The sequence below is a fragment of the Bos grunniens genome, chromosome 9, assembly GCF_055505025.1.
Source record: "Bos grunniens cultivar Pamir isolate PY7600 chromosome 9, Bosgru_T2T1.0, whole genome shotgun sequence".
NCBI lineage: Eukaryota > Metazoa > Chordata > Mammalia > Artiodactyla > Bovidae > Bos > Bos grunniens.
Window position 1 is genome coordinate 104,971,648 of NC_141173.1, and position 13,602 is coordinate 104,985,249.

Genomic DNA, 13,602 nt, shown 5'->3' on the forward strand with positions numbered 1-13,602 from the left:
AGTAGCTTGGTTTACGCGGGAGACCAATAAAACTTCAAGACAGGAAGCTTGCACCACTTACGTAGGCCGCAGGCGTCCTTCCGTTCTCCCGAAGAAGAGGAGGCACTGAGGCCTCCCCGGTCGGATCTTAGAAGCCCAGGCATAATTAGTAAGCATGGCGGGTTCCGTGCTCCAGATGGAGACTCAGCCAGAGTGAGAGAGAGAGCGACATGGGGAGACCAGTATTTCGAGGAACTGATCCCAATTCTTTATTTTCCAGAGTCTGTTTTTATACACTGAGATGTTATACAAAAGTCACGTGGGGACAGCAGTCCTGACTTTTATTAAAGTCAGGTGCTTCATACAAATGTATACAGAGGTCTTAGGGGTGTTACATCATCTTCTGGCCAGGGGGGCCTGCTGACAATTTATGACCCTCTCCTTGTGACAGTGGTCAGTCAACCAGAACACTTTTTTCTCCAAGGGTGATTATTCTTAAAACAGACGCCACCCAAATAAAGTTACATTCCTATAGGGTGAGGGTGTAGTAGGTTTTAGTTAAGGAAAGAATTTACTTAGCTTAAGGTCTAACATGATTAATATCAAAAGTTAATACTTATTTCTTCTATATATTCATTAATGTGTGTAAGGGCAGGGGATGTGGAGACTTAGCAACAAACATTGGCTCAACAAATGAAAAACCCTTCACCAATGCAATTTCTAATCAGCCCATTATACTAATAGTTTTCTAACTTTTCTAAGGAACCTGTTTTTAGAAGGTTTAAAGCATCTCGTGCCTCTCACGGTTGGGAGGCTGTGAGCAATCACATGTGGCTGGACAAGCCTGTCAGGCAGGCTAGAGAACCTTCAGAGGAGTTCGTAGGTTGAAACACTCTTGTCACGCCCAGGAATTATTATTAACTGGAGCTCTAAGTTAACTCCTTCTCCGAAAGAGGTGGTGGGAAACAGCCCCCCGTAAAGTCAGAGGTGTAGGGGAGAGCACAAAGTAGTAAAGTAGGCAGGCCTTGGTTATGGAGGTAGATGCTCGAGAATTTCCAGGGGGACTCCTGAGGCTCGATCCCGCCTTTGCGTATGTTAAGCCTCCTTCCTCATGACCTTTGCCGTGGGCGGAGTGCCTCACGCCGGCCCCCAACACCAGCCCTCAGTAAGTACGTAACATCTGCATTGGTTCAGCGGACCTTGAGCAGCCTTGGGTGTGCTCACCTGGGGCTGAGCTGCCCCCTTCACACGGCCCACAGTGCTGCCTCGGGGCCGGGCACTGCAGGGGGTGAAGGAGGTGGAGAGTAGGGCCCGAGATCATAGCCGTCCCACAGGGTCAGGCAGGCTTCTGAACACTTGAAGTGGCTGGGGCATCTGAGAAACAGAGCAATTAACCTTACTGCACTTAAATTCAAGTCCCACCTGGGGCCCCGCCGCTGGCCTGGGCAGTGCCTTTTGATACGGACAGTACCGTGTGTGGGCACACAGGGCAGGGCCCCATGGCTGGAAATAGGCAGTGGGGGCAAAATGCTGATGGCAGCGAGAGCTCAGTAGCCTGGTGAGACCCCGATCCACTGAGGGGTCGCGACCACGTTTCTTTCAGCAGGGAAATGAAACACGACTTAGAAAAGGGATGAAACTGCGGTCCTTTTCCTGGTTTATTTCAGTTTTGTGAACTATGTCAGGTGCGTAAGGATGTTGAAAATCGCTACTGTTAACTTTGAGCAATACAGATCCACCTGATGCTGACAGACTGAGTGGAACTTCCCTTAATAAAACCCTGTGGACACTTGCTTGTGGTCAGTTCACTGTTTATGGCCAGCACAGGCCACAAATGCCAAAAACGAGCGACTGAGGCAAACGATATCTCTGCCTGTTCCTACCATATGGAGCCCCCACAGTGTCCAAGGACAGGAAGGAGGTTTGACGACAAAATAAAAATTTTGTATGGGTGTGATGTTAATTTGTAAGAACTATCAGCCCATCTTTGCCAACAAAGGTCGGTCTAGTCAAAGCTTTGGTTTTTCCAGTAGTCATGTATGGATGTGAGAGTTGGATTGTAAAGAAAGCTGAGTGCGGAAGAATTGATGCTTTTGAACTGTGATGTTGGAGAAGACTCTTGAGAGTCCCTTGGCCTACAAGGAGATCCAACCAGTCCATCCTAAAGGACATCAGTCCTGAATATTCATTGGAAGGACTGATGCTGAAGCTGAAACTCCAATACTTTGGGCCACCTGATGCGAAAAACTGACTCACTAGAAAAGACCCTGATGCTGGGAAAGATGGAAGGCAGAAGGGGATGACACAGGATGAGATGGTTGGATGTCTTCACTGACTCAATGGACATGAGTTTGAGTAAACTCCGGGAGTTGGTGATGGACAGGGAGGCCTGGCGTGCTGCAGTCCATGGGGCTGCAAAGTTGGACACCACTGAGCAAGTGAACTGAACCAGCCCATCAACCCTGTGCAATAATAAGCCATTTTGTTCTTAAATGACAGACATTTATGTGGAATTTTATAGTAATGCTCATGGTTAGAACTCAGTGACTCATCAGTGTCCAGAATGACCCTGTCTTGGCCTCTCCGCCTTTCCTTTTTATTTTCTTTTTTCCCTTGCAAAGTTAGTTTTCTTTTTGTGTTTATTTTTGGCAGTGTTGGGTCTTCATTGCTATGCACAGGTCTCCTTCATTCGTGGTGAGGGGCTGCTCTTTGTTGCGTGTGTGGGCTCTTAACAGTGGTGGCTTTTCCTACTGCGGAACCTGGGCTATAGAGTGTGGGCTCAGTTTTCTGCAGTATGTGGACTCTCCCTGACCAGGAATCGAACCCGTGTTCCTGGCATTGGCAGGCAGACTCTGTACCACCAGGGAAGTTCCTGCCTTTGCTTTTAAAGAAATTTTCCTGGTGGGCCCAAGGCTGCGATCCATTCACCTTCCTGGCAGAACGGAGCTTTGCTGCCCCGAGGGCGTCTGTGTGGAGAGCTGGTCCTGGCCTTGTGGGCGCGGGGCCTGAGCCACCAGTCGTGTTGGGGGAGCTCTGGTTCCCCGTGTGAGCCACCAGCCATGTTGGGGAGCTCTGGTCCCCGTGTGAGCCGCCAGCCATGTTGGGGGAGCTCTGGTCCCCGTGTGAGGGCTGCCTCCTCACCTTCTCCCCACATTTGCCTCTGCAGCTCGACCACATCGACCCCAGAGCTGTGCAGCTGGCCACCCTCCTGGTGCGTGGTCTCACCACCCTGGTGCTGGTCAATGGTGCCTGCGGCTCCCCCTGGGAGATGGCTGACTTCATGCCCTGGCACCTGTTCGACGGGAAGCTGTTTCATCAGAAGTACCTGCAGTCTGAGAAAGGGTACACTGCAGAGGTGCTCGTGGAGCAGAACGTGAGTCCACAGTCCTCTTCACATTAGAGAAGGTAGTAGGTTTGAAGTCAGTCGTTCAAATGCATCGTGAAAATTTAGGGTCCTTGGCTGGAGGTCACGGGTCAGCAGCACTGTCCTCACAGTCACTCCTTCAGGGGTGACCCTGAAGGAGACCCCAGAAACCCACACTGAGGAGTTCTGAAACTCACCCAGAAATCAGCAAGGTTGCTGGCGGCTGCCCTGGACAGCCTGTGCCCCTGGCCTGAGGATCACATCGCGAGCTTCCCCGAGATTGTGTGGAGGCGGGTGAGCGGCATCCCACCGTCTTACACATTTTATATTTCCGAGCACCTTTTCTCCTTTTCCCCATTTGAAGAGTGTGCACTCCCTGCAGACCTCCCTGTGCAGGTGTCAGGGCGATTCAGTCGGCGTGGTGGTGATGTGTTCCTTTAAGGCCAGCAGTTTAGTGGGGCTGCTCGCCACCACCCTAGCTCTGTAAGTACAGTTGCTGCGTGGTTCCTGGAAGATTTCCAAGTCAAGCTATAGCCCGGCTCGTTTGAAACAAGTGTCAGTACCCACGGGACCCTGTGGTGGGTGAGAGCTACTGTGATGGGCGAGAGCTACTGTGATGGGCGAGAGCTGACCGGTCAGTGACGGGGTGGCATTCCACGCCTTATGCATCAGACAGAAAATGTTGATGTGTTGGCATCACTGTTTCACGCAGAGACAATTCAGGGTGTCACAGGACTGTAAGTGTTCAGAATTTACAAGCAGCCAAAATCAGGTACATCCAGCAAAAGCAGAGTACTGGCAAAAATGTCCCATGACTGCGGCTTTAGTACCGAATCAGTGAAAGTAACAGTAGGCCAGGCTCATGCCACTGCCCGCACATCACCCCCGCAGACCCATCTCACATCTGGAGCCAGTGCAGACGGTCAAGGGCTACACTTTCTGCTCCATGAAAGCTGCCTACAGACGGGTGAGCACGCAGCCGCCCAGAGGCGGCTGGGAAGGTTGCCCATCCCTGCACTGTCAGCGGAATCGCTCTGTCTGCCCGCTGTCTTGGACCCAGTGGGGACTGAAGTGATGACGTCGCCAGCAGGGGGGTCCTCAGTGCAGTCGGTGGTAGGGTGTAGACACCCCCGCAGGCCTGAGGCCCTTCTGCAGACACTTGTCTCACTGCAGACATAGGTGTGCTGCTGCTCCTAGCAGGTCGCGCGGGTGAGGACCAGCTTCTGGGACTCCTGCCGGCTGTAGCATGGCGGGCAGGCGCTGCCCTCCCCGTTGCTGTGTCTCCCGAGCGCCTGCTGTGTCTGACACTGCTCTGCCGACTCATCTGTTTGCAGAGGTCCCACGTCACCAGATTCCACACCCTGAAGTCGGTCGTGTGCAAGGCCTGTGGGAAGGAGAGCAGACCAATCGTCAGCAGGCGGCACTGGCGTCCACACCACGCAGGTGGGTCCTGGCCCCTTGGCCCTGCGTGCAGCTCAGGCTGGCGCAGTGGGACGAAGCTCACGTGCTGCTGAGTGGTTAGGTTCTGGCCCCGCAGGAGAGAGTCTGCAGAGGCCGCGTGTGCAGAGGGCTGAGGGCCCTGCCCTGGGGCTTCGCCTGCTCTCCAGGAGGCCCTAGAGTGCGCGCCACTGGGTTGATGGGTCTTTATTTGACAAAGGTTTGGGTTTATTTTTTCTCATGATATGAGAAGAACTCAGAATATAAAGAACATAACTAAAAAGGGTTGTTTTAATTACACTGAAACCGAAACAACCTTTATATCTGCCCCTGAAGATAACAGATGTTTGCTGTTGACAGTGTCTTTGTGTTTGTCTCACTGTGAGTGTGCTCGGTGTGTGGCCTCTCCTCCTGGGCACTCGCCTTCCAGCACAGTCACGGTGCTCAGGCTCCCCTCAACAGAATCCCCACCTCTGCATGTGTGGCGTTTGCCTGATAGCTTCCCTGCCTCAAGCATCCGGTTTTCTTTTTACGCATGATGGTTTTGTGTGTGTGTGTGTTTCCTTAGGGTAGAGTTCCTTGTTCACAGAATTACAGATCCAGACATCATCAGATTTTAGATTAACGTTGCCAACTTGTTTTCTAAAAGCACATGGTCCCTGCACACCTTCACCAGCAGGATTAAGAGTTTCCGTTGAGTGCATCCTTGACATCGCTTACATTTGCTTTTCTCAGTAATTTGATAGGTGAAAAAGCCTATCTCCTTCACTGGGTGCTTCTTTATCAGTGAAGTTGGGCATCTTGTTCAGTACCTTGTTGTGTTAATGAGTTCAGTTTAATCATGTTCCCATGTCCTCATTTGGGTAGGATCTGTAACTGTCACTGTAGCAGTCCTGGTGCTATGGTGACAGAATAAGAGAATTACCCCAAATCCCTACCCCAAGACTGTCCTGGTTCTCACACCAGCCTTGCACGTTTCGCTCCGAGAGACGTTGTGCCCTGAGGTCAGTAAGGCCCCGGGGTGGTGTCCAGCTCCTGCCCGTCAGCGCCGTGTGCAGTGGCTTCAGCCCCTCCTGGCTCCTGTGGGACAGACCCCCCTGGCCTCACCCTCTCGCCGTCCCTGACCTTTCTCCTGCTGCCTGGAGCAAAGCAGAAGTTGATTCCTTGCAAAGTAAATAGGCAACGTTCTCTCTGCATCACCTGTTCCCTGCATCTCTTGGCCGCGTCACTCAGACCATGTGTCCCGCGAGCTCTGGCCCAGGATTCCCGTCAGTGGTGCAGTTGTCCGCAGAGCAGGGGCGGGCTGGCTACAGACATGCAGACGGCAGGATGCAGCCTGCTTCAGCCACGGTGGTTGCTGGGAGGCGAACTCCTGAACCTCTTGCTGCACGTCAGAGTTGGGTGCTCGGGCCCAGGAGGCCCATGTGTGGGACAGGTTTTGTTTAAGGCCTGTGGTCGCCCACATGTCAGGTGTGTGCTTAAAGCTGCCGTCCAGTGGCTCCTAGTAGGGACAGGAAACTGTGACTGCTCTCTGGTGAAGTGTCCGTACAGATGGCAGCCTGGGGCGGGCCTGTCGTGTTATCCCAGGTTATGGAGGAAACTGTTAACAGCCTGAGGTTCTTCGGTTCAGTCCTCTGTGCCCCAGTGACCCACCAACACCACGCAGGTTCTTGGCGGCAGAACTCGGCCCCTTGAACCCAGCCCCGCATCCTCGGTTACCTGTACCAAACGCTGCCTCCTCCTGGACAGGGCTGTGCCAGGGACACTTGTCCTGGTACCTTCCAGGCAGCACCCAGGTCAGAGTGCGTTTGGAGGGCAGTGGTCACGGTGCTGGGCCAGCGAGGAGTCGCCCGCCTGTGTCCACCGAGCACTGGTTCACCTTGAGGCCAGTACTGGGCAGGCTCAGCCTCCTTTCTTTATAGAGCAGCAGGAAGTACCAAGATACTATTTAAAATCACATTTAAATTTGTACTTAGAGTTGCTAGTGCTGTGTTCCAGTAGAGACAAGCAGAGGGCAGCAGGTTTTAGGGCTTTAGGAGAGGAATTGAGGATGGGTGGCTTACGTGCTGATGAAGCTCATGAAGAGCTGGGAGAGGGCAGCCTGCTCAGGCCTGCTGTGTCCCAGAGCCCACGGGCTGGTGGCCAGCATTGCGGGCCTGGGCTTCTAGCTCCGGGCACAGCAGCGTCTGGTCCACTGCCCAGGGCAGCTGATGGAGGAAGCCCTGCCTGGAGGCACCTAACAGAGCACCCTGCTCATCACCAGCACAGACTCTCCTGGGCACCCAGGCCGGCCCCAGAGCCTGCATCTTTCATGGGCTTTCCCTCTGACGGAAGGTACGCCAGGAGTTTGAAAGCTACCAGCCCAGGGCCACCTTGCTCACTCCTAAGAACAACTGCCACGGGGGTTAGGCGCGTGTAGCTGCTGACATGCCGTCGCGTGTCCCCACAGGGCGGTGGGGCCGACAGGGATCCAGCTCCCACGGGACAAGCTCCGGGTACAGCCGGTCTGGCCACGGACAGCACTGGAGGGACCAGGGGCCAGGTAAGAGGCCCACGGGCGTTCTAGGCCTGCCTCGTGGCTGCTTGGGAGTAGGTTGTATGTTTGCAAGCGAGTGAGCAGGAAAATACACAGGCCTGGGAGCCCCGCCTGCTCAAGTGCAGAGGCAGTCGCCATGCTGGGCGCCAGCCTGCTGCCTGATTCATCTTCTGTTAATTCGTTCAGCTGCCCAAGACCCAGTTTCGTAATTTACTCGAAAGCTCCTGTGAAGGTTACATACGCACGTGCGTGCGTGCTAAATCACTCAGTTGTGTCTGACTCTCTGTGACCCCGTGGACTGTAGTCCCCCAGGCTCCTCTGTCCATGGGGCTCTCCAGCAGGAATACTGGAATGAGCTGCCGTGTCCTCCTCCTGGGGATCTTCCCGACCCAGGGATGGAACCTGAGCCTCCTGCATCGGCAGATGGGTTCTCTACCACTAGCACTACCCGGGAAGCCCCTATATACACGTACATCCTTCTAATGAAATAACGCAGAAAGTAGCATTCTGCCAGTATCAGCATTTCCTTACATCTTGTGAGGAACCCAGGAGCCTCAGAATGTGGCCTGGGAAGCAGGGTGAGTCTTTTCCTGCATGTGTGATGCAGACGCCTGGTTTAAAACAGGAGGATAAATTTCGTATATAGTAATTTACACTTTAAATACACTGAAAAACTCATATCAGTATTTAAATTCAGATTCTCTGCAGTTTTGAGAGCCAAACTGTAATAGACTTTTGAATTACCTAAGATTTCTAGTTTTACCTTTCCAAATGCAAACACCTGTAATTTTCCTGTTACTTTTGCGACCTTTGAGATGTGTGCCGTGCACCGGCCTCTCGTTGTTGTGTGTGACTGCTGCCAGTCATCACGGCAGCACGACCCTGGTCCCACGGGTGGCCTGTGAGGGCTGCGTTCCTCCTGCTGGTTCTTGAAGGATCTGCACGCTTAGCGGATATTTGGGGTCCACAGTAGGGTTCCATGAGGCCCCACCCCTGGAGGAGAGAGAAGCCCCCACAGTTAGTCACAGGTGCTGCAGCTGTTCCTTTGACCCTGCTTCCCCTTCAGCCTCTGCTCCCCAATCATGCCTCCCAGTGCCCCCTGAGGCCTCCAGGCAGGCTGGCTGAGCAGTCAGTGGTGCCCACCCCTTAGGAGCCGCCGTCCGGGGCAAGCTCAGGTTCCCTCCCCCGGTGCCAGCCAAGTAGTCTGGACAGTTACGTAGCGCAGTGTTACCGAGAGTAGGGAAATACCAGCTTTTCCACGGTTCCAAGTGTGTCTGAGAGGATTTCCAGTTGAGAAGGGGCTAAGGTTGACGACTAGACCACAGGCAGGGCTCCCACATGTAGGCAGGTCTGTGTCAACCCTGGAGTCAGAGGGGCACCCCAGTGCTGTGGACTCACAGTTGAGGGCAAGTCCCTCTGACACGGGGGTGGGGGCGGAAGGGGGTCCCCGTCTGTCCTCACACCCGGACGGTGTGTAGGGACACGGCCCCCAGTTGGGCAGTGGTGCGTGGAGAATCTCTGCTGGTAACTTTAAGAACGACGGCCCTCCTCAGAGAAGCCAGGGCAAGGTGGTTTTGGTTTTGAATTTTATTGATCTATTTTTGGCTTCATTAGGTCACCATCACTGAGCGGGGGCTTTCTCTAGTTGCGGCTCACGGGCTCAGCTGCCCTGCAGCTCGTAGGGTCTTCCCACACTAGGGGTCGAACCCACGTCCCTGGATTGGTGGGCAGATTCTTAACTGCTGGACCAGCAGGGAAGTCCGGGGAAGGGGTTTCTGAGGGAAAGAGGGACCTGGAGACGTGTAGGCCCAGAAGGAGAAAGGCAGGGCTCACCCCGGCCTCCGGCACCTTACGCAGCTCTGAGGAGAGGGTCTGTGAGGAGGAGAGGGTCTGTGAGGAGGAGAGGGGCTCTGAGGAGGAGAGGGGCTCTGAAGAGAGGGGCTGTGAGGAGAGGAACTCTGAGGAGAGGGACTCTGAGGAGAGGGCCTGTGAGGAGGAGAGGGGCTCTGAGGAGGAGAGGGGCTCTGAAGAGAGGGGCTGTGAGGAGAGGAACTCTGAGGAGATGGGCTCTGAGGAGGAGAGGGGCTCTGAGGAGGAGAGGGGCTCTGAGGAGGAGAGGGGGTCTGATGAGGAGAGGGGGTCTGACGAGGAGAGGGACTCTGAGGAGAGGGGCTGGGGCAGGGCCACGGCCTGGAGCAGGAGCCGCAGCAGCTGCTCCCACTGTGGTGCCCAGGCAAATGCGGGAGAGGCGCCGGTCAGTCATGCCTGGAGCCCGCGGCACAGCGCGGGGAGGCGATGCGGTCCTCACTGGACCTGGCCTCTGTGCTGGCCCGGGGGCCTCGGGGTGTGCCGTGGGCTGGGAGCAGTGGCGGTGCCGAGCCCCATCCCTGTACCAGTGAGATGCTGATGCCCAGAGCCAGGCCCAGCGGAGCGTGGAGGGGCCGCAGTCGTTCCGCTGCCCGACCCGACCCGGCCAGCTTGGCCCTCCTCCAGAGCCCGCGCCCCAGCTTCGCATGCGGAGGGAAAGCCACCCAGAGCGCCTGCCTGGCCATCTCCTGGTCGAGCTCCCATCGAGTAGGTGAGAACAGCCGCCTTCCTCGCTCCTTGGCTCGGGCTTCGGGAGAGCCCCGTGGGGAGGCGGCAGGCCGAGCCGGGCACAGGTGGGCAAGGCCATGACCGCAGGGGGCACACACCCTGGGACCAGCAGTGCCTGGGGGCGCATGTGGCCGACCCCAGCAGCCCACTGACAGGCCTCCCCTCAGCCCACTCCTGCGCCTCCCTGGGCCTCCTCACGGGCGTCAGCCTGGTGCCCTGGGGCCCTTCTGCTCCAAGCCCCAAGGTCTCTGCTGCTGCTGTTTTGCGGCGGGACAGCAAGCCTGCGGGGTGAGTGCAGGGGACGGGCCATGTCCTGGGGACACGCCGTCAGGAGCAGGCCTTGCACTGCCTGCGCCGGGGGACTTGGACCTGGTGGGCCTTGAATTTGAAGTCTGTAGAACAGTACACACTACAGCCTTTCTTTTCTTACTTCACTCGGGTCCAGACAAGTAGAGGCTGCCTGGAGTTCTACAAAGGCAGCACCCCCAGGGCTCTCCCTGACCTCTGACCTGGAGGGAAGAGACTGATATCCTGGGCCTCCATGGGTCACAATGGTCTCTTCTTGATCTTGCTCTTCTCCTGCATTGAATCTACAGTTTCTCTTAATGTTTTTACATTGACCTGTCCTATTAGAGTTTTTTCCTGTTAAAAAGCAAAGTCTATCATACCTCAGTTAAAGCTTTTCGCTTTTCACTTTCATGCATTGGAGAGGGAAATGGCAACCCACTCCGGTGTTCTTGCCTGGAGAGTCCCAGGGACAGGGGAGCCTGGTGGGCTGCTGTCTATGGGGTCGCACAGAGTCAGACATGACTGAAGCAACTTAGCAGCAGCAGCAGCAAAGCTGTTTTTTAATCATAAAGTAAAGCAAGGAAACAAAGCACGCTGACTGCAGGTTTGGCCTGTGTGGTTTCAGCCATCATTGAGCGTGTGCCCAGAAGCCATCGCTTAAACACCAAGCCCTTCCCAGGCCCTTGCCCTCGGCCTGGTCAGTATTTCCTCTGGTCACCGGCCAGGGAAGCAAAGGTGTGAATATTGGCTTCCTCCTTACTTCCCTGTGATGGCAGAGCTGTCAGGGGCATGTTAACATCGAAGGAGGAACTGTTTTCCTTGGACCTACAGTAAACAGGTCTTCAGATTCTGTTGGCAGGCGGTGGTGTCTAGGAATCTCTCCTCATGCAAATTAGGGAGCAGAGACTTCCTTAGGGTGGGAGAGCAGACGCTCACTCACGGCAGCCCTGGCTCCCTGGGCGGGGCTTCTCCAGAGCCCTCGCGACTGGACGGCAGGGGCCTTCTCCAGGAGCCCCCGCGACTGGACGGCAGGGGCCTTCTCCAGGAGCCCTCGCGACTGGACGGCAGGGGCCTTCTCCAGAGCCCTCGTAACTAGACCACCCGGGTCTTCTGTTGGAGCCCTCGTAACTAGACGGTAGGGGCCTTCTCCTGAGAGCCTTCGTAACTGGACGGCAGCGGTCTTCTCTAGGAGCCCTCGCAACTAGACCACCCGGGTCTTCTCTTGGAGCCCTCGTAACTAGACGGTAGGGGTCTTCTCCTGAGAGCCCTCGTAACTAGGTGGCAGGGGTCTTCTCCAGGAGCCCTCGTAACTGGACGGCAGCGGTCTTCTCTAGGAGCCCTCGTAACTGAACGGCAGGGGTCTTCTCTCGGTGCCCTCGTAACTGGACCGTAGGGGTCTTCTCCAGGAGCCCTCGTAACTGGACGGCAGGGGTCTTCTCTAGGAGCCCTCGTAACTGGACGGCAGCGGTCTTCTCTCGGTGCCCTCGTAACTGGACCGCAGGGGTCTTCTCTCGGTGCCCTCGTTAACTGGACGGCAGGCTCTTTGGAGAGCAGCTCCAGGGGCTGCCCATGTACCATGTCCTGCTTGTATGGACGGGGCCCCGTGGAGGCTGAGGTCAGACTGAGTGCTGTTGATGATGCAAGTCAGAGAGTGAGCAGATCGTGCTGAGGGCCTTGTGTCCCCCTGGGCCTGGACTAGAGGACAGGCAGGCAGCTGGTGCCTGGCATTCTCCCCATCGGTCTGGCAGGGTCTGAGGTTCTGGGAAAGGGTAGGTCTGGGAGGCCAGGGAAGGAGGTGTCACCTGCCAGAGCACAAGGCCAGGGCCGCCACCACTTCGGGCTGACGAGAGGGTTCGAGGACGCATGCCAGCAAGGCCTGTGTGTCTGGTGAGTTGTCCAGCCTGCTCGCGGGCATCAAGCACATTGGTAGAGCAGAGGCCCTGGGGGGAATGTGCTGTCTCCCCAGTCCTTCTGCTCCGCTGGTGACCTGAGCTCTGGGCCCCGTGGGTCCCACTGCCGAACCTCCTGTAGATCGCAGGATCCAGGTCGACTTGTGGACCTAAGGGACCATCAGCTCTGCAAGCGAGGCCGGAGGTCAGGTGCCAGTGGTTCCCGCGCTGGCCTGCCACCCTGGGGTGCTTTCCCTTTAGGCTCAGGGCAGACAGTTGCCAGGTGGCCTCTGAGGAAACCCCTGCTCTGTGGGGGCTGCAGGAGTCCCACCAAAGTCCAGGGGTGCCAGTGCCAGAGGGTTTGGGGCTGAAACACTCCTCTGGGGGCCTCAGGGTGGAGGCAGAGGGAGGTGGTGAGTGCTGCTTTGGTATCAGACTTGGGAATTCAGGAGTTGGGATGGGGGAGAAACTGGAAGGTCTGACAAGACACATGCAAGCAAGCAGAGCATGTGTCCTTGCGTGTTGCCCGATATGGAAGGTGCTCAGAAAATGTTTGCAGTGCACGTATGTTTCCACACACAACATGTTTTATACACACACGCTTGTGTACATTAAGTCTTTTATTAGAACAGGAACATGTTTTTTCAGGTCAGGTAATCCATTTTTTCTCCTTCTTAATGTGGTTGAATGATGTCGTCTTCACTTAGCCAGCACATTTTTTGCTGTGTTCTATCTACTTTTCAGCCCCTTTTATAGTATTTTTTGGAGATACTCAAGCAGTCCAAGCAGAAAGTTGTCACTATTTTCAGGACAGAGTTAACAAGCAGGTTTCCCATGGCTGCTCCTAGGCCCCCTGACCTGATGAGAGGTGAGCCGCTCCATTTGGGCCGGGCAGAGAGGTGAGAACTGAGGGCTGGGAGCCTTTCTGGGCTGGGAGCCAATGAGACAAGGGTGGGGACCTGGGACCAGCAGAGGTGTGAACCTCTATTCACCAAGGGGTGAACATCAAAGCTTTCGGAACTTTTAAAATGCTGGCCAGGAGCTAAAGTGAGAACGTTTAACCTCTTCATGCAGTTGGTGAGAAATGATGTGTTAAATTCCACAGCTGGTAGCTACAAATTTGCCTGTGATTTCTTCAGATTTTCACTTCTCAGTGGTGATTCCTAGGAGGCCTGAGCTGTTGTAAAGCTGCCTCTGATCATCTGTGATAACAAGGACGCTGCCTGGAAACCTCATTCTGGCCACTGCTGTGACCCCTTCTTGTCACCCTCCTGGGGGTGCAGGTGACGAGGCTGCCCATCACTTTTGCTGGAAAAGTGTTACGTTTTAAATGTGGAAAGCCATCACCTGTTTTACTTGTAGAATGGTTCTTTTCTGACCCTAGGGATGCCAGAAAGTGGGCAGCAGCCTCGAGGGCAGGGATGGGGAAGCCTTGGGCTCTGCTGCAGAGGGAGCCACCCTGGCACTTTCCTGCTCTTGGCAGAACATCCCAGGCGCCATCTGCACGGGAAGGG

The 13,602-nt window shown here is 55.4% G+C and overlaps 1 protein-coding gene across 7 annotated transcripts in view; it reads left to right on the top strand.

Moving 5' to 3' along the window:
• FAM120B (family with sequence similarity 120 member B) overlaps positions 1-13,602 on the top strand; it is a 95,723-nt gene that overhangs the window by 51,604 nt on the left and 30,517 nt on the right. For 4 of the 7 annotated variants that reach the window (XM_086318800.1, XM_086318808.1, XM_086318801.1 and 1 more), the window contains 3 exons: positions 3,146-3,352; positions 4,678-4,786; positions 7,230-7,322. The exons of 2 other annotated variants lie outside the window; for them this stretch is intronic. In XM_086318800.1, the coding sequence (XP_086174926.1) occupies positions 3,146-3,352; positions 4,678-4,786; positions 7,230-7,322 (409 nt within the window). The remainder of the gene's footprint in view (positions 1-3,145; positions 3,353-4,677; positions 4,787-7,229; positions 7,323-13,602) is intronic. One more of the 7 variants, XM_086318802.1, reaches the window with a different exon arrangement.